Below are 17,498 nucleotides of genomic sequence, written 5' to 3' on the forward strand. Positions count from 1 at the left end.
GGAATGGGCTTAAGTTGAGCCAGGGGAGTTTTAGGTTAGATGTTAGGAAGAACTTCTTTACAGAAAGGGTTGTGAGGCACTGGAACAGGCTGCCCAGGGAAGTGGTGGAGTCACCATCCCTGGAAGTCTTCAAAAGACGCTTAGATGTAGAGCTTAGGGATATGGTTTAGTGGAGGGCTGTTAGCGTTAGGTTGGAGGTTGGACTCGATGACCTTGAGGTCTCTTCCAACCTAGAAAATTCTGTGATTCTGTGATTCTGTAATTTGATTTATATAGACCACATTTTTTCTCATCAGGTCCTCACAGTGTAAATCTTAAATAACAGTAATACAAAAAAAAGCTAACAATGTTGGTTCTCCTCCCATAGGGGGGTCCACCTTGAGCCCTTCAGAAATCGCTCAAGGACCTTAAGGAGGCCATCAGCTACCGGTGAGAACAACCAAATCAGTTGCTTTGCAAAGTTTGGCATGAAGCAGAGCCATATCCCTCCTGTGAAATTTGTATTTTTATTGCGAGGGGTGTGGCACGTCCAGTTGTAGTGGTGGTGGCTGCTGGATGGAAGGTCAGTGGCTGGTGTGTTAGTGACGGTGACAGTCCGGAAAGGACTTCAGACTAAGGCAAACAGCCTTCTGGCCGGGATCCTTATCACCGAGTAGAGTATTACTAGGCTGAAAAAAACAGTCTAGGCTGACTTTAGCAGAGGGTAAGCTGGATAACAGACGCGCCAGGCATCGTTCAAGCCGTATTTTCAAGGCTTAGCTGGAACTTGAGACTGAGCGCGCAAACTGCGGTCACTGTGTGAAGAGTGAACTTGGTGTGAAAACTGAAGTTTGGGTGAAGAGTGCACTTTGTGCGAAGAGTGTATTTTGTGTGAAGGCTGCGCTTCATGGAAGCTCTGCCACTTGACTTCGGGCAACGAGCCTCGTGAGGAGCCCCCCGGGCACATTCGGGACCCCCAATCAACCTGAGGGTGCCAAAGAGGGCGAGATCCCGCCCCCTCAGCCAGGGCAGCCACCTCGGCAGGTGCCAGCAGAAGGCAGGACCGGGGGGGGGCTCGCCCCGCTCCCTGCGGCCGTTAACGGGCGCTTAACGGCCACCAACGGCCGCGCGCCGGCAGGGGGCGACCCCGCCGCGAGATGGCGGGCGTCACGTGACAGCGGCGGGGCGGGCCGGCCCGGAGACCCCCCCCTCCCCTCCCCTCCCTGACGTCACCGCCCCCCCCGTCTCCATGGCGACGGCTCCATCAGCGCGCGCGTCAGCGCCGCCCGTTGCCTGGCAACGCCGCGCCGGCCCGCTCCCCTCCAGCCCCGCGCCGGGCCGCGCGTGGCGCTGGCGTCAAACGTGACGTCAATGGGGCCCGGCGCGGCTCCACGGCCGGTGGGCGGGGGAGGTGGGGGGGGGGGGGGGGAGGAGGAGCGGGACAGGGAGGGGAGGGGAGGGGCGGGGGGAGGAGGGAGCAGGCGGGATGCCCCCCCCCCCCTCCCTCCCCTCCCTCCCCTCCCTGCGCCGCCGCGCATGCGCGCTGCCTGCCCTGCCTCACACCCCAGGCGCGCGGCGGCAGAGCCGCGGGGAGCGCGCGCCAGGTACGGGCGCGGCAACGGCCGCCCGCCAACGGCCGCGCACCAACGGTCGCTGCGCACCCAACGGTCGGCGGCTGTGAGGAGAACCCCGCCGCCGTCTGCCTCTGTCAGCCGTGTGAGGGGCGCGGCGCGGCGCCCATGCTGCTGCCGTCCTGACCGTCGGCGGTGCCTTCGGCCGCCGGCCGCCTGAGCCATGGTGATCATGTCGGAGTACGCCGCCCTGCCCGCCGCCAAGCCAGCGCAGCAGCGGCCGCTGCGAGTCGGCTTCTACGACATCGAGAGGACGCTGGGGAAAGGCAACTTCGCCGTGGTGAAGCTGGCCCGGCACAGGGTGACCAAGACGCAGGTGAGTGCGGCTCGTGGGGAGCCCGGACGGGGCTTTCTTGACAAAAAAAAAAAAAAAAAACAACACACAAAATCAGGTGGAAAGCCCGGCTGCACGCTCCGTGCTTGCTCGCCCCGGTACCAACAGCCCTACACGGAGTTGGTGTAAAACTAAAGCAAGAACGCCTCAAAAATAACATCACCAGCCACAACGATCACCTTCTCCACATCCCTCCTGCTGCTCTCAGAGCCCAACAGGCTGAGGAGCGCCAGAACTCTGCAGGCAGGTTTGATTCTTTCATTCAACGCGAACATTTGGAGAGCAAAAAACTTGGAGTGTTCGCGGAGAGCGTTTCCTAATGGGCATGCAGCTGTAGTTCCATGTGTGCTGCATGTCAAAGGCACACCGCTCGCTCGAGTAGGAAACAGCCTGTTACAGAAAGCAGTTTTTCGCTAGCATGGGGTGGATTAAAAGATTTACCGAATCCTGCCCGGTGCTAGTTTCTGCAGTTCTGCTCACTACCTTACATGTAATCCTTTGATGTAGAAAAGAAAAAAAGAAAACACTCTGTCGTGAATTCAGTGCGGTTCAGAAAAATCAGCTTTGTCAGGACCGTACTTTAGAGGCAACTTTACATGGATTTTGTGAGTTTGTGTGTGGTTTTGCGTGTGGTGCTCTGTTGTGTTGTGTTGTTGTTTTTTTTGGTTTGTTTGTTTTCTAGGAATACCTATTTTTTAATGCCTGGAGTTGTTTTATTTTCTTAATTCTTTAATCTGCAGGTTGCAATAAAAATAATAGACAAAACAAGGTTAGACCCAAGCAATCTGGAGAAGATTTATAGAGAAGTTCAGATAATGAAGCTTTTGAACCATCCCCACATTATCAAGCTATACCAGGTAAGAGGTCGGCTTTGAAGCGCAGCATGCGAATGACATATGCGTGTCTCCCACATGATTTCATGTCAAATATTTGCAGAGAAAATGCAAATTGAAATAGTTTATTTAAAGCGCGTTCTTCAAAAACTGTTGGTTGTTTTTTTTTTTTTTTTTTTCTAAAAAGTCATTCATCGTTCTTTGAACAAGATTCCAGTACATTAGACAGCCTTTTGGCAAATTGATTAAAACAAAACAATTAAAACAGACTGGAATCCTTTTCTTGATCTGAAACAAACTATCTGATCTTCTACAGTTAACTTGCCGTCCTAACTCCTCTGCTTTTCCAGTGCAGAAGGTCAGAACTTCTTAACGTGCTTTTGATAAGAGGACGACTTAAACTCTTTTAGGACAGCGGAGTTGCAGGCGCAAAAGTTGGGCTTGCCGTAAGTGGAAGGGCTTTAAAATCACCAGCAAAAAAAAAAAAAAAGCCTAGAAATGTTGACATCTTAAAATATGTCTGAAAATGACCTTTTTGGTTATTCCACTCCAGTTTGCATAGCTTTAAAAATTAATTTAAAATATCCTTCCACTTGTAGAGTTTCACAATATGAATTTTGATTTAATTTCATTCAGTTTCTGCACTGTTTGTTTTTTTTAACAGTCGGAACAAATTAATGTGTTGTGCAGAAAACAGGATCACAGCTGTCTAGTGAGCAAGGACTGCTTTGCAAATTCTAAATGTTTGATCTAATTAGCATTTGGTGTGAGTTCCTCTTAATCATCTGAAATAGTGCTATGTGGATGCGAGAAGAAGATGAGGTAGCCCAGTCCGTCTGGACCTGTCCAGAAGGGCAGGGGGGAGGAATAGCAAAAGAAGGGAAGCAGCAGGTCTGAAATGCCATGTGCAGTAGCACACACTGTGACCAGTTGCGATCTTACCGTTGGGTTTGTTAGCTTAAAAAAAAAAAAAAAAAAAAGTTAATTAACGTGTAAGGCTGAAAAGCCAGTAAGGCAGGTGCTTAGGCAAGGCATTACTTTTAAAGACCTTGACACACACGAAGTGCCTGATATTTATAGTATTAAACATCATAACAAAAATGATCCTGCGTTAACATCTGACGTCATTGTTGCCCATAGGGCAGTGTAGGATATACCGAAACATTCTAACAGTCCTGTTGATTTCATTTCAGTGGAATGATGTGGGTGAAAATACTAAATACTATTTTGAAGCTTTTCGAAAAGCAGGTTAAATTCCATCTAGTTGAACCACTTCACTTGATTGAGCATGTGACGTTGGTAGTGCGCCGTAATTTCTTTTCAGCAGTTTTCTTTTCTTTGTTGTTGGAATCGATGCTTTACCTGTTTGGTGGAGACTGAGAAGCAGGGATGGAATTAGATGACATGCCGACGTAGGGTGTGTGTTCTTGTATTATTTCATCATTGTTTTAGTTTCAGCACGGCGTCTTAATTTCATCCAGCTGGCAACTTTCCCAGAACACTTTCCTTCATTTTTTTTAAACTGGGAACCTCTCTTCCTTTGCTCCCTGTTTGTTTATTTTCGTTTTGTGTCTGTGTGTACTTGTAGTGAGGGGAGGACGAGAGACTTCGAAAAAAGTTACTTTTAGGAGGCTGGAAGCAGCAGCCTTTGAAGTCGTATCGGCGCTTGTTTGATTGTTAACCTGTTGCGAGCCTCCTGCTTCCAAAACAAAATACCTGTTCCTTTTGTGTCCAATTCTAGGGAAATTTTTTTTTTTTGTCTTGTTTCTTTTTTTTTGTTTGTTTGTTTTGTTTTTAAACCTGAAAGGCAACATTTAAAGGATGTGGCATAGTAATTGAATATGGATTTGAAAACACTCAGCATTGTTTGTTTGTTTTTTCCCTCTGAAGACGTGTAAAATAACAAGTGTCAGAGGAAGTTGACACAAGATTGATAGGTGAGCGTTGAGCAATATATTGACAGCTGTTGATGTGCTTCAGGCAGTGCAGTTACACAAGCAGCTACCTATCTCCTCTTGCATGGGAGGCTTGCCACGTCCCCAGCCAACGCTCAATGGGAGTGGGGTGTCTGATATGAATGACTTCCTGATTTTCCAAGTTCTGGGTATCTCTTGTGATCTGAGTACCTGCTAGCCATGAAACAAAGATGACTTTAAGTAAATTTAAGTGTCTTTGAATGCTCAAAATACGTCCGGTGAATTATAAAACTTTGCATGCGTATTTTAACCAAACAAAGGAATTCAGGGAAGTGTACAAAAGTATGGAAATGCTCACCAGTTATCCTATGGAGATGAGGTGACACAGTAATGGTGAGAAGAACAATGGCACGGGAAACTGTTGTATATTGTAGGCATGAACAATGAATTGTTATCTTTTTCATTACCAGTTTGCTAGGAGAGATCGTTGTGGTGCAAAATTAGATGTCTTTACTGCCAGCTGCTGCAGCAAATAAATAATTGAACCGATACGTCTGAGAATACATTTAGAGAAATGAAAGAAACTACAGAGGTCTGCATTTCTTTAAGCGTGTCCTTTCTTGTGTCTCGACAGGTTATGGAGACAAAGGATATGCTTTACATTGTAACCGAGTTTGCAAAGAATGGAGAAATGTTTGGTAAGTCTTTAGATTTAGAAGTTGTGGCTTTGTTGCTGTCAGTCCTGTGTAATATATGTTCTGGCTACAAATCCAGGCGTGGTGTTGTCAGCTGTCAAAAAGCAAGTACAGCACATGGAATATTACAAAAAGCTTCCTCCAGGTGCTTCTAAATTTTGTGCGTTTTTTTTTGTCTTGCAGATCATCTGACCTCCAACGGGCACTTGAGTGAAAGTGAAGCACGGAAGAAGTTCTGGCAGATTCTTTCGGCGGTGGAATATTGTCACAGCCACCACATCGTGCACAGAGATCTCAAAACAGAGAACCTTCTGCTAGATGCTAACATGAATATCAAGTTAGCAGGTAATATGAAATGCACGCTTACTCTATAAACAGCGTTAAGCATGTAGTCAAACTCAGTCTCCCTAGCATGATCCAATAAATGTACTTATGGTAACTGAAAATATACCGATGTTTCTTTGTACATACCTTTTGGACAAAAAAAAGAGTATCTCAGTTTGATACACGGAGAACAAAGCAATACATCTGCTTCTTTCCCTCCTTTTCCAGCTACTTCTGAAATGTTCATATGTGGTTGAGCAATGTCTTACCCCAGACTTTCACCTTCCTTCCAGACTTCGGCTTCGGAAACTTCTACAAGTCAGGAGAACCCCTCTCCACTTGGTGTGGAAGCCCGCCCTACGCAGCTCCAGAAGTGTTTGAAGGCAAGGAATATGAAGGCCCTCACCTTGATATATGGGTGAGCTTGAAATTTCTTAGAATTTGCATTTCACAGTTTCGTAGGGGCTGTGGGCTTTCAAAACCATTGCTTCTGCTGGAATCGCTCACGTGCTGTGCTGTTTTCTGTTGACAGAGCCTTGGGGTGGTGCTGTACGTCCTTGTCTGTGGTTCTCTGCCTTTTGATGGACCCAACTTACCAACTCTGAGGCAAAGAGTGCTGGAGGGGCGGTTCCGCATTCCCTACTTCATGTCCGAAGGTGCTTTTTATTCAGATCCCTAATGTTAGAAAAGGGGCTGCGAGTAAAGGAATAGTTGTCCTGTTCCTTCCTGGGACAGTGACGGATGGGACTGGTTTTGCAGCTGGAAATCCCCTTGTCTTTATGTATCCAGTAATTTCTGTAGGGTAGGACTTCAGTTCAGGGTCTGGTTGCACATGCTTTCTTTTCTGATATCTACTCCATGATGCGTCTAAAACGCTGTCGTTTCCTTTCTCCGAGTATCTCTGTGGATTGCAAAAATAATTGAAACCCTAGCTGAAGAAATAATTGCTTAGAAAAGAGAGAAAACAGACTTTTAATGAGCCTGCAATGTTGACATGGGTGTAGTTTTAAGATACTCAAACCATGCAGAAGGGGAACTTTTCAGTGTGGCTTTGCTGCCAAGGGGAGCAGAAATAGTGAGGCTTAGCGCTGTTTCTTGAACGCTTGCACTCCAACAGGCTGGTGAGAAAAAGGAACTGAGGCGTATTATCACCTGTCCCTGATTTGGATGCAGAAACAAGTGAATGTGCCTCTCTCTTCAAGTGAATAATGTCTTTTGAAGTGTGACCTTTATCAGTTTTAGCCATGAATGGCTTTGATTCTCTGGTTATAAACAAATTAGCAGTAGGCAAGGACCAGGAAGTTGTGTCTGAGTACGTACAGTAGTTGTACAGTAGTCCTGTACTGAATTCTGACCTGCTTCAAGTAGATTTAAACCTGCGTCCACTCACAATTATCCCTCCTGCAAGGTGGAAAGCCACCTGAAAGCTGCTGCTAGGCAGTACAGCTTCATTTCCTGTAGTGACACGTTGCTTCTATGAAATGTATGTTGGCCTTTCCTGTGCTGGTCTGAATATTTAGTAGTCACACCATGCATCAGCTGCTCAAAAATCTCTTAAATCCCATTTTCACAGATGACAAACACTGGTGGTGGGAAAGTTTCTTAGTGATGACCTGGGGCTGGACTGTCATTTCTACCCCTTGCTCATGAGTTTATCTTTGTCATCCAGACTGTGAAACGCTAATCCGACGGATGTTGGTCGTGGACCCAACAAAACGAATAACTATTTCCCAAATAAAGCAGCACAAGTGGATGCAAGCTGACCCGTCTCTTCAGCAGCAGCAGTCTCTGTCCTTCTCCATGCAAAACTACAACTCCAACCTGGGTGACTACAATGAACAGGTCCTCGGGATCATGCAGACACTTGGCATCGACAGGCAGAGAACTGTGGAGGTGAGAAGTGCTTGTCCCTTCAACATCTTTTCAGTGGCTACCAGCATGCCAGTGGTGCAGTCGTGTGTGTTGCTCAGTGACCGGCCTTGATCCAGTGTCACACTGTATTGTAATTCACACTGCCCTTCTGAATTTTAACTATTTTTATGAATAGTGTTTCGAAGCCTTAATGATGAGTTGTGGCTGCTTGTATCTCGAGTTACCTGTTACTCAAAGGTTCCTTTGATGTCTTCTAGTCTCTACAAAACAGCAGCTACAACCACTTTGCTGCAATTTATTACCTGCTCTTGGAGCGCCTCAAGGAGTATCGAAGCAGCCAGCTGTCGAGTCGTTCAGCGACTGGCCGTCAGCAAAGGCCGAGGAGCTCCGAGATCAGCAATGGCGAGGTGAGGAAGGGCGTTACCGACCTGGGAAGCCATATATGTGGGCTCTCTTTTCCTTCCCCTTTCTATGGGAAAAACAAGACTGAAATTCTGAGGCTTCTGAGAAGCGATTCCGCTATCTGTGCCCTCTGATAGGGTGCAGCCTACTGTTCGTCAGCAGGATGCTGATGGAATCCTAACGGCCTGTGGGTCGTGATCCGGAGAGCAGTTTGCCTCTGGTGCAGCTCAGTAATGAGCCAGAAGATTAGGCTGCCCTCTCAGGCACGGATCGCTTACGTTTTCTTTGTTACACACCCTCTAGGATCCTCAGAAGTACTCTGTGATTCAGTCTGTGTTTTTTTCTGACGTTCTTTTTCTACTCCTCACCCCCACCCCCCTTTAAAGCGTACTCCTGGTGCCTTTTCAAACCATACTTCCAGTTTAATTGCCTGAGTTAGGAGAAGGAACTTTGTGTTTGTGTTGGCATTGAAAGAGCAGCTTTGTTAATTTTGATAGAAAGTGCGTGGAGAAGGCTCGCACAGAAGGTGTCTCTGAAATTCCTTGAGCCTTGAGTGTTTGAAGAATCACATGGAACTGCGGTGTGTGATGGCTTCTCTGCATCTCTCTCTGCCTTCAGATGCCTCAGGACAGTCTCACTAGTGAAACCCTGCGATCATCTCTGCTTTACCAGCAACCTCAGAGCCTGATTCAGCCATCCTTGCAGGCAGAAATGGACTGTGACATGAACAATCCATTACAGGTTGGTGTTCTCAGCTGCCGTGTGTGCAACTTGTTGTTTTTTAATTGTTCTGTTGCTCCAAAACAACAGTTTGTGCCTGTTGTTCTCTGCCTTGAATCTTTTGTTTTGCACTTGGGCATGGTGTTGTAGTAGCTTCTCAAACAGTACACCTACGGGAGGCATGCCCCAGAGCTGTGAAAAGTATTAAGATGCAGTGCAGAAGTAATTGAAACGCCCTTCAGTCTGTGACCTGTTGTGTTTTGCAGCCTGTGTTCTTTCCTGTGGATCCCAACTTCAATGGGCTTTTTCGGAACCGCTCCATCTCCCCCAACAGCCTGCTGGAGACCACCATTAGCGAGGAAGTAAGGCAAGAGAAGGAGCTGGAAGACGAAATTAAGGCGTATGACCACCCCATCCGCATCCCCAGCAACACCAGCCGGAGGCACACACTGGCCGAAGTCACCACTCATTTCTATCAGCATGCCCCTCCATGTAAGTAAGTCTGGGAGAGGTGAAGGTTGTCCTTAGCTAGAGGAGAAAGACAGAAGGAGCAGCCCAGCAGCCAGATGTTTGGGGAGCATGTGCTGATTTTACCTTGACTGGGGTAGGAAAGCCCAGAAAAGAGGTGGTCGGCTCTCCTCAGGTCTGTCTTTTCCTTAAATAAGTGTGGTCCTCCAGGAATGGGCTCTGCACTGTTAAATTTTACCTGGATCATTTTAGAGGAAGCGTTCTCACAAGCAGGACATAACCCTTCTCTGCTTGCTTCATTGTTTGGGTGGGTGAGCGTGGTCGCATGTGCGACTGGATTTGAAAACAACCAACCAAAAACCAAAAAACACAAGGTCATCACTAACTGTATTGGCTACGTGTCCAAACCCCGTGAGCTGAACGAGCAGAAATGCTCACAAAGCACAAATCCCGTGTCGGAGTGTTGTGCTAGGAAGCCCCGCAGGCCCGGAGGTGCTGGCAGAGCCCTGCTGGCTGGGCAGGAGCCAGGCAGCTTTTACGTCTCCGGCCCCGTGCTGGAATCAGGCGCTGTGACAGCACGAGCTGCTGGACACCTCGCTGGCTCGCAGCTGCTAATTAGCGCCAGGGTGGGTGGGCAGAACGCTCTGATGTCACGCTCGTTCCTTCCTCCACTCATCTTGGGAATGCTTTTTTGTCCTTCCTTCCCCTCTGCAGGTATAGTCATTTCCTCCTCAGCGAGCCCCACGGAGGGAACGAGTTCAGACAGCTGCCTTACTTCATCTTCAAATGACAGCTCCGTGGCCCTGAGCAGCTGCTTGGCAGGTCAAGTAATGACGGGGAGCCCGGCCGCAGCCAGGATGACATCACCCTTCCTTGCTTCCCAGTCTGACGCCCCGGTGCTACAGGCCCAGGGCTGCATGGGAGGTGCTTCCCTCCTGCCCGTCAGCTTCCAAGAAGGAAGGCGAGCATCTGATACCTCATTAACTCAAGGTAACTCCTCCCTCGCTTTGCTGCTGGGGTGTCTGCCCTGCCACCGGGAGAGGGAAGCACGCAGGGGGTTGCCCCTCTGTGTTGGGGTTATGTTGAGGCATTCTGCCTCTCGTGTTCACGGTCCTTGAGGAGGGTCAGTTCCCCCTGAGGAAGGTTCTCAGGTGGGAGGCTCTCGCATGCTGCTTCAGCGTGCCCATGAAGATACTTCTGCTGCTGGGAGTGGGACGGCAAGCTCCTCCCTCTTCCTAAAATACAGACTGCACTTCATGTTTGCTAGCAGCTTTGTCCCTTGCTGTGCATGTGTCCGTCTGCACGAGGGTGCAGCTGTCCCGGGCCCTGTTCTGTCACAGCAGTCCTGCTCTGGCCATCAGGCAGAGCTGTGACCGTGAGCCCAAGAGTCACGGTTTCTTGTAGTGCAGTGCTCACGCAAACGAAGGCAGCTGCCCACAAGGGCTGATCTGTGAAGCAGGCTCCTAGGCAAATGCTAAGGAGGATTAAAGTGCGTTTCTTTTCCTCATGTCCCACAGGCTTGAAGGCTTTTAGGCAGCAGCTGCGGAAGAACGCTCGAGCCAAAGGGTTTCTCGGCTTGAATAAAATCAAAGGCTTTGCTCGGCAGGTGTGTCAGTCCTCCTCATCTCGGGCAGCAAGGAGTGCCATGAGCCCTTTCCAACACACGCAGCCGAGCACCTGCCTGTACAGCAGCAGCGGGAGCAGCAGAGAGGGAAGAAGCCTCCTGGAAGAGGTGCTACAGCAGCAGAGGTGAGAAGCCGGCCTGGAGGAGGTTTACTATTTTCCTGGGACTTGCTTTGGTTAGGGGCAGAAGAGGCCGGGGAGTTGAGTCACTGGGGATTCCTTTCCTCTCAGCCGTGCTGTGTGGCAGCAGATAAACTGCTTAGCTTCCTTTGTGGCTTCCTGCGCTGGCACGCGTAACGCAGGACGTGCAGTTCCAGGCTGAAGTCTCGATGGCCCAGCGTTCGGAGGTTGCTGGATTGAGAGGCAGTTGGGTACCGTGGGGGAAAACATTACTTCTCCCCACTGCAAGCTGTATTTTTCTTTGTTAGTTTTGGGAATGATTTCTTTCCTCCTCTGCCTCCTCCTGTAATTTTCCCATGGCGAGGAAGTGAGACCTTGTAATTTGGAAAAGTTACAGCCCACAAAGGAGGCACGGTTCCAGTGGCCTCAAATGTCATGTGCGGTGGCACCTCTTCATTCCCAGAGAAGCGAGATGGAAAACTGTGCTTCCGGTTGATCTGCACACGTTGTCTCTAGGACATCTATTATTAGCTGGCCACGCTGCGACTAGATAGCTTTCTGGTGCTGGTCTCCCTCTCTGACATGAGGAAAAGCCAAGTGAAAACGCGGCGACCTGGCGCGTTTTGCTTTAGTTTTAGTGGCTGGGTAGGGAGAGGTTTGGTGGAGAAGGACAAAAAAGGGGCGAGTTGGTGTCGGGGGTTGGGGCAGGAGGGGAGGAAGGAAAACGTGAGCCCGTCCTAGCAATGCAAGCTAACCTCTTCCCCCCTCGGCCTCTGTTCAGAATGCTCCAGCTCCAGCATCACCAGCTACTCCATCCAGCTTGTCCCCAGACGCCTCAGACGCCTGCGACCAGCGGCCTCCCCTCCTCGGATAGCGCAGGTACCTGCAAAACATCCAATTCTCTTCTCTTGTCCGAGCTACAAAGAGAGAACTCCTTTGAGCTGGCCTTCGGTGGCAACAGCCAGCTGCTCCAACCTCACTTCTTCGGTGTCAGCGTGTCGCCGGTGTCCTCAGCAGCTCACCTCCTAGACACTCACCTGTACATCAGCAGCAGCGCCTCTCCCGCTGGCGCCACCTTCTCCCAGCAGCAGAGTTTCTCCGCGCAGTCTCCGAGCTACGAGGCCGTCACTTTGCAGCACGGGGACTGTGAGATGGAGGACCTGACTTCCAACCAGCTAGGGAAGTTCGTCCTGGTCAAATGAGAGCTCCGGCTGCTGCAGCTGGCGCTGCTGTGGTGGGTTTTTTTCTCGCGAAGAACTTGCACCGCTGCTCCGTGGCACGTGTAGGGCCGTGGCTGGCTGGCGTCGTGCGGACGAGTGACTCAGAAGCAATAAATTTTGAAGTATGTGAAGAGGCTGGCTGGCTCAGAAAGCTAGCAACTTTCTAGAACTGAACCAAGCAATATGTATGTCTTTTTGCTTCTACTATTCTTGCACTGAACAAATACGAATAGAAATTGAATTTTTTTTTTTTTTTTAAAGGAAAAATAATGATGGGGAAGATGGGTGGGGCATTTGTGGGGACAGGGAGGGATGTGGTCGGGGAAGAACTCTTCGGTACTGTACTCAAGTCAGACCAATACAGCTCCGCTGTTATGCAAGATTAGCAGCTGTCGGTAGTGGTGACACAGCAGGGAGAGGCTTTTCAGAGAAGGGACCAGAGCCTCCCTTTTTCACAATATTCACTTATGGGTTTGTGAAGATGATTACCTCTTTTAAAGAAAATAAACAGAAAACCAGTGGCATGCAGCATTTATGCATTCGTAGAAGACAAAAATGGAAGCATTGCCATTTGTTTTTTTTCCCCTCCTCCTGTTAACGCTTTTAATTCTAAAGGAACCAAGCTCCCCATTCCGCACCTCCCAGATATGTATACTTTAAATGAAAACTGTGAACTTTCTGCTTGATGTATCAGCTGGAAAACCTTTAAAAACCAACCACGCCAACAACCAAACAACCTTATAATTAGCACAGAAGCGAGTAATCTCTTGACAAATGTATCCCTTGATATCAGGATCCAAATTACGTACTGTCTGGTCTTCTGCAGGGATGTCTTTTTGGGGTGCTGTGTGTATACGTACGTATACACGCATGCACACGCCTGTATTTTGTTGGTCTAAATGATCACTAGGAATCCTTTTATAAACACTAAGTTTTTTTTCATATTCCTGCAGAGGCACCGAGGAGGGAACCGCTATCGCTGGCGGGGTGGCGGAAGGGTTTTCCTTCTAACAAGCCCTCCTAGAGATTGCCTCCAAGTTGCCTGAGGGGTATTCCTTAGCGCTGCACATCGTTATTTCCGCTGCTAATTATGTTTTTATGCATTTCATTATCAGGGTCCAAATAGAACTGACTCTTGGGGAAATGTGCAATATTGAGGTTCTAATTCTATACTGACAAAGACAAAAGGAATAGGCGAGAACAGAATTCTACTCTCACGGAGTACAGCTATTTCTGAACAAAACTGTATTAAAAGCGAGTAAAACAGCACAATCTTTGGGTGTTCGTTTTGGGTTGGTTTGTTTTTGGCATACTAGCAAAATGAGGTTTTGGATTAGGTAGGTGTTTTTTCGTATGGTTTTTAATGCTGTATATGTATATAAATAGGAAGCAGAAAACTATATAACACTAGTTATTTTTTATATTTTGTAAGATGCTTATATTGTGTTTCTGGTAGAAACCCCACTCCTCCTCCCGAGGCGGAGCGTGACTTCTGTTGGCGTCAACAGGAGATGTGCTGAGGTGTAAGGGGGAGAGCAGGCCGTGCCCCCACGGCAGGGCAGGGCAGGGCGTTCGAGCTTTGGGAGCAGGTGAGCAAACAGCTGGAAGTTAGCGCTGGAAGGTCGGGAAACAGTCGCGTTTTGGTCAGAATGCTCCGAGGACCCATCTCCCGAGCGTGACACAGGGTGCCTTCAAGTTACCTTGGCTTCGTGCAACCTGCAGTATTACGCATTTGCAAATAATATAGATACCTTTTTTTTTTTTTTGTCTTGTTTTTTGGTTTGTTTTTTAAAAAAAAAAAAAGAAAAAACAAAGAAAAAAGCCAAAGATTGACTAGGTTACTTGGTGGGAGTAGGAATGGCTAAAGATGTCCTGTGGCTCTGTCTGTGGCTCTCCATAAACGACCTCTTTATCTGTGTGTAGTACCTGTGTGTCTATATTGCTGCACCTCCAGCTTGCCACTGCTGCTACGTGGTCTGGAAGCTTCACAGGGAGGGAAAACTGCTTGAGCTCGATTTCTGACTGCGTGGTGCCTTGCAGCAGAGGAAACACCAAAGTCTCATGCTAAATTACAGCGGTTTAAAAACAAAAACAAAGCAAACAACAACAAAATGTTATCTGGAGGTGGCTGGAGAGAGGGGGGTGAGAAGAAGCCAGCTCGTCACAAAGCAGCAACTGGCCTTCAGTTTTGTAAGGGGTAGCACACACACTTAAAACGCAGAATTTCCCCTTCAATATTTGTTCTGTTTAAATGCCATGGATCCAAAGGCCACAGATTCTTTTGTTTCCTGTCCTAAGCAATGACAAGCACTTTACTTTCATAGTGTTGGTTGTTTTTTTTTTTCTTTTCCAATTGCTGTAGAGCCTCTTTGGAATTCTTGCTGGAGCAGAAAGAGGTCATTTTAAAAAGGTTTTTTTTTTTTTTTTTTTTTTGTAGATATCTTGACAGTGCTGTTCTGCAGACTGCAATGCAATAGGGTATTTAAAGACACTACGTGATTGGTTTAATTAAGATGTATAGTTTATTTTTTATCATGACTGAACAATCATTTTATTTCTTATGTTAAAATGAGAGATGTACACCAAAATGATTAGTCGATGTGTTTTATTTAATATTTAAATAAAAAATGTTTTAAAATCGTTGTCCTGCACCTGATTCCGTGGAGTTTTTTTCTCTGCAGCGTCACCCGAGCTCCAGCTGCGCACGTCCGCCTTGCGTAGTTAAGGCTCATTGTGAAGCCTGAGCCCACAGGACATCGCTGACACTTTCTATTACATACTAAATGAAGAGGAATGGCCAGCTCACAAATCTGATAATGGGATATTGAGCCTTTCACTGCCCGGCAATCTGTCTGAATCGAACCCAAGTCTGTAGTAATCGGGTTATAAAACCTGACAGGGAGAGAGGTCTATGGAGTGAAAATGGTCAAGCGTGGTTTAGTCGTTACCGGACGAGCAATCCGTCCGTGTCACCTTGAGCTGAAAGAGCTCTCTGTATTTGCTCTGACTCCTGCCCTGGTAGCAAGGGCTCGTACATATTTTTTTTTCTAGGGTCGTGTTTTCAACGCGGCTGCACGGTGATTTCTGTAGCGTGGCAGGGAAAATCAGGACAAAGAGACCACGGCACTCCGGGCTCAGCTTCCATGTGTCCGCTGTTCCACTCCTGGTGCTTTAGTCACTGTCTTCCTGCCTTTCTTCTGAAATCTGCCTCTGCTCCTGTTTACCATGTTTGGTTTTGTTTTCAATATCTCCTGAGGTGCTGTTTTTCTTGGCTTCGTTTCTCACACCACGGCGCAGCACCTACTGCCTTTTCCTTTCTTTTCCTGCCTGGGATCGGGGTGTTTTTTCCCTTCCAGGCAGGACAGATGCTGGCGACTTTAACATAGCCCCAAAAGTGGATGATCAAATCCTGCGTGTTTTTTGTTTGGTTTGGTTTGGTTTAAAGGAAGTGTTTGGAGCTGGCAGGAGGTGCCGGGCTAGTAGCAATGAAAAACACAAGTTGTTTTTGCATGGAGAAAGTTGGGTGTAAAACAGCAGGCTGAACGCTTCGCTACCAGCATGACCCAGCCATGGGAGCGAGGGACTGTCCCTTGCTGGGTGAAGCACAGCTTGTCCCAAACCTTTCTGGCTGTGTCCCCACCTCGGTGAGGAGGGGACTTAGAGGCATCCTGGTGTCCTCCCGGCCTGTGCTGGCTGAGGAGCAGCAGAAAGGAGAGCAGCTGCTCATACAAAATTGCGGTGTGAGAGAGAGAAAGTGGGCAGGACTTTGGTTTTCCTCACCCCGCAAAGTGAGAAGGAGGCACGCTTCATGCAGCGAAGGAGAATTAATTTAAGGACTAATAAAAGGAAAATACGCGCCTCGGGAGAACGTTGCTTCAAGTGCGGTTGCTGGCTTATTTCACGGCTGCTAACTACTTTTAGTGGTGACAGCTAAATCAATGATAAAGGTAATCCAGTGTCATGGTTTATGGATTTCGCAGCGCATCTGCGAGAGATCAAGAAGAGAGCTGCTCTTTGGTAGGGGCTGCCAGGGGGCACGATGGATAGATTCAGAGGACAGAAGTGCCTTTCTCCCAAGACATCAGATATCAGCGCCTGCCGAAGGCGAGACATTCATGTAAGGTAAACAGACTTCATCGTCTCTTGTAATACATTCTCGTTTCTTAATGCACGTTTTATGTCGTGCAGAACATATTATCAGTGTCAGTGGCCCCGGCCAAAGGCACAGCTAATCAGGCAGCTCGCTTGAGGAGCAGACACAAAGGGAAAGGGCAAGCATAGCGCGATCCCTGCGTGGCCTTACCAGCCCGGCCGTGAGCAAGCTGCGGTTCAGGGAATTTTTGACTGGCATCTGGGTCATTGTGTTCAACAGCTGCAGATGGGTTAAGCCTGCAAGAATTTGGCTAACCCCTTTTTGGAATCCTTTTATATTTCTGGCCTCCAAAGCATCCCGTGACAGTGAGTGTCATAACTCAACTTTGCATTGTGTGAAAGAAGGGCTTCCTTTCCTTCGTGTCAGACCCACGGCCCAACAGACTGGTGGGTGCCCCCTTTCTCTCCTTACGGGACACACAAAGAGCAACGCTTGCCTGTTCACACTGCTCACGAGCTGATGGGACCTCTCATATCCCTTCACTGCAGAGGTGACGAAGCAGAGCACTGCTGCGGTCAGCCTCCTGCCTCTGGAAACCACTGCACATTTCTGTGCCGTCTTTTCCATATTCTGATTTTTCCGTATCCTCCTCTGCCCACGCAGAGCTGCCCCTGTGTCTGAGGTACAGCACAAGTGGTCCCTGAAGCTCTGTTTTTTGCCTTGTTGTCAACTGCTGAGCAGTGAGCTGGACTTTTCAGCCTGGTGGCCCTGCTGTTTCCTTCCTGACGTGGTAATTTAGAGCCCCTGATGGACTTCGTACGGCTAGGGCTGGTGTTTCCCTCGCTTTGTATTTACTGCGTATGTCGCTTTATCAACCTGTCCTTCAGTTTTCTGAGCTCGCTCTGCGTCTCCTTGCAGTTGGATCATTCATGAGCGTGCCAAGCTGCCCAAGCCTTGACACCAACGGGTTGGCAGTACTGGACCTCTCGCTCTGCCGACTGCGCTCGTTCCTCTTGTACCACATGCATCTGCATATTGAGCTGTTCTGCTCTTCATTACAGTTGATTTCCATCTATCTTGTATGCCCGGCTTTCCAGCCCACAGGTCTCTGGATGGCCTCTGAAAGCCCTTTTTAAAAATGAATGTAACATTTGCCACCTTCCATTCCCGCGGTGCCACGCCATTTCAACAACTGTTGTGGTATTGTGCTGAATAGGTCAGCAGTTTCAAGCCTGAGTTCCCTCAGAGCTCTTGAGTGAAACCGTCTG

General features: G+C 48.3%; 1 protein-coding gene across 5 annotated transcripts; it reads left to right on the forward strand.

Annotated features, from left to right (window-relative positions):
* The first annotated feature begins 1,527 nt into the window (after nucleotides 1-1,527).
* On the forward strand, nucleotides 1,528-14,793 carry SIK1 (salt inducible kinase 1). 5 transcript variants are annotated; one of them, XR_014685614.1, is made up of 14 exons: nucleotides 1,528-1,926; nucleotides 2,685-2,801; nucleotides 5,328-5,391; nucleotides 5,572-5,733; nucleotides 6,006-6,130; nucleotides 6,245-6,368; nucleotides 7,382-7,605; nucleotides 7,842-7,991; nucleotides 8,605-8,727; nucleotides 8,973-9,198; nucleotides 9,889-10,164; nucleotides 10,692-10,923; nucleotides 11,699-12,322; nucleotides 13,594-14,793. XR_014685614.1 is itself a non-coding variant. In XM_084497057.1 (13 exons), the coding sequence occupies exons 1-13, from the start codon at nucleotides 2,541-2,543 to the stop codon at nucleotides 12,117-12,119; spliced, it is 2,253 nt and encodes a 750-aa protein (XP_084353183.1). In that variant the 5' UTR covers nucleotides 1,528-2,540; the 3' UTR covers nucleotides 12,120-14,793. The 5 variants fall into 5 exon arrangements, 4 of the variants coding, with proteins under 4 accessions (XP_084353183.1, XP_084353181.1, XP_084353182.1 ...); XM_084497057.1 differs by having other exon boundaries at nucleotides 1,528-2,549; nucleotides 11,699-14,793; XM_084497055.1 differs by having other exon boundaries at nucleotides 11,699-14,793.
* The last annotated feature ends 2,705 nt before the right edge of the window (nucleotides 14,794-17,498 follow it).

Source organism: Aythya ferina, assembly GCF_964211825.1.
Source record: "Aythya ferina genome assembly, chromosome: 1".
Lineage (NCBI taxonomy): Eukaryota > Metazoa > Chordata > Aves > Anseriformes > Anatidae > Aythya > Aythya ferina.

Excerpts from the sequence above, each read along its gene's own strand:
- SIK1 (XM_084497055.1), top strand. The coding sequence starts at position 1,774 with ATGGTGATCATGTCGGAGTACGCCGCCCTGCCCGCCGCCAAGCCAGCG. Across the intron at positions 2,802-5,327 it reads ACATTATCAAGCTATACCAG|GTTATGGAGACAAAGGATAT; the intron begins GTAAGAGGTCGG and ends GTGTCTCGACAG. Across the intron at positions 10,165-10,691 it reads TGATACCTCATTAACTCAAG|GCTTGAAGGCTTTTAGGCAG; the intron begins GTAACTCCTCCC and ends CATGTCCCACAG.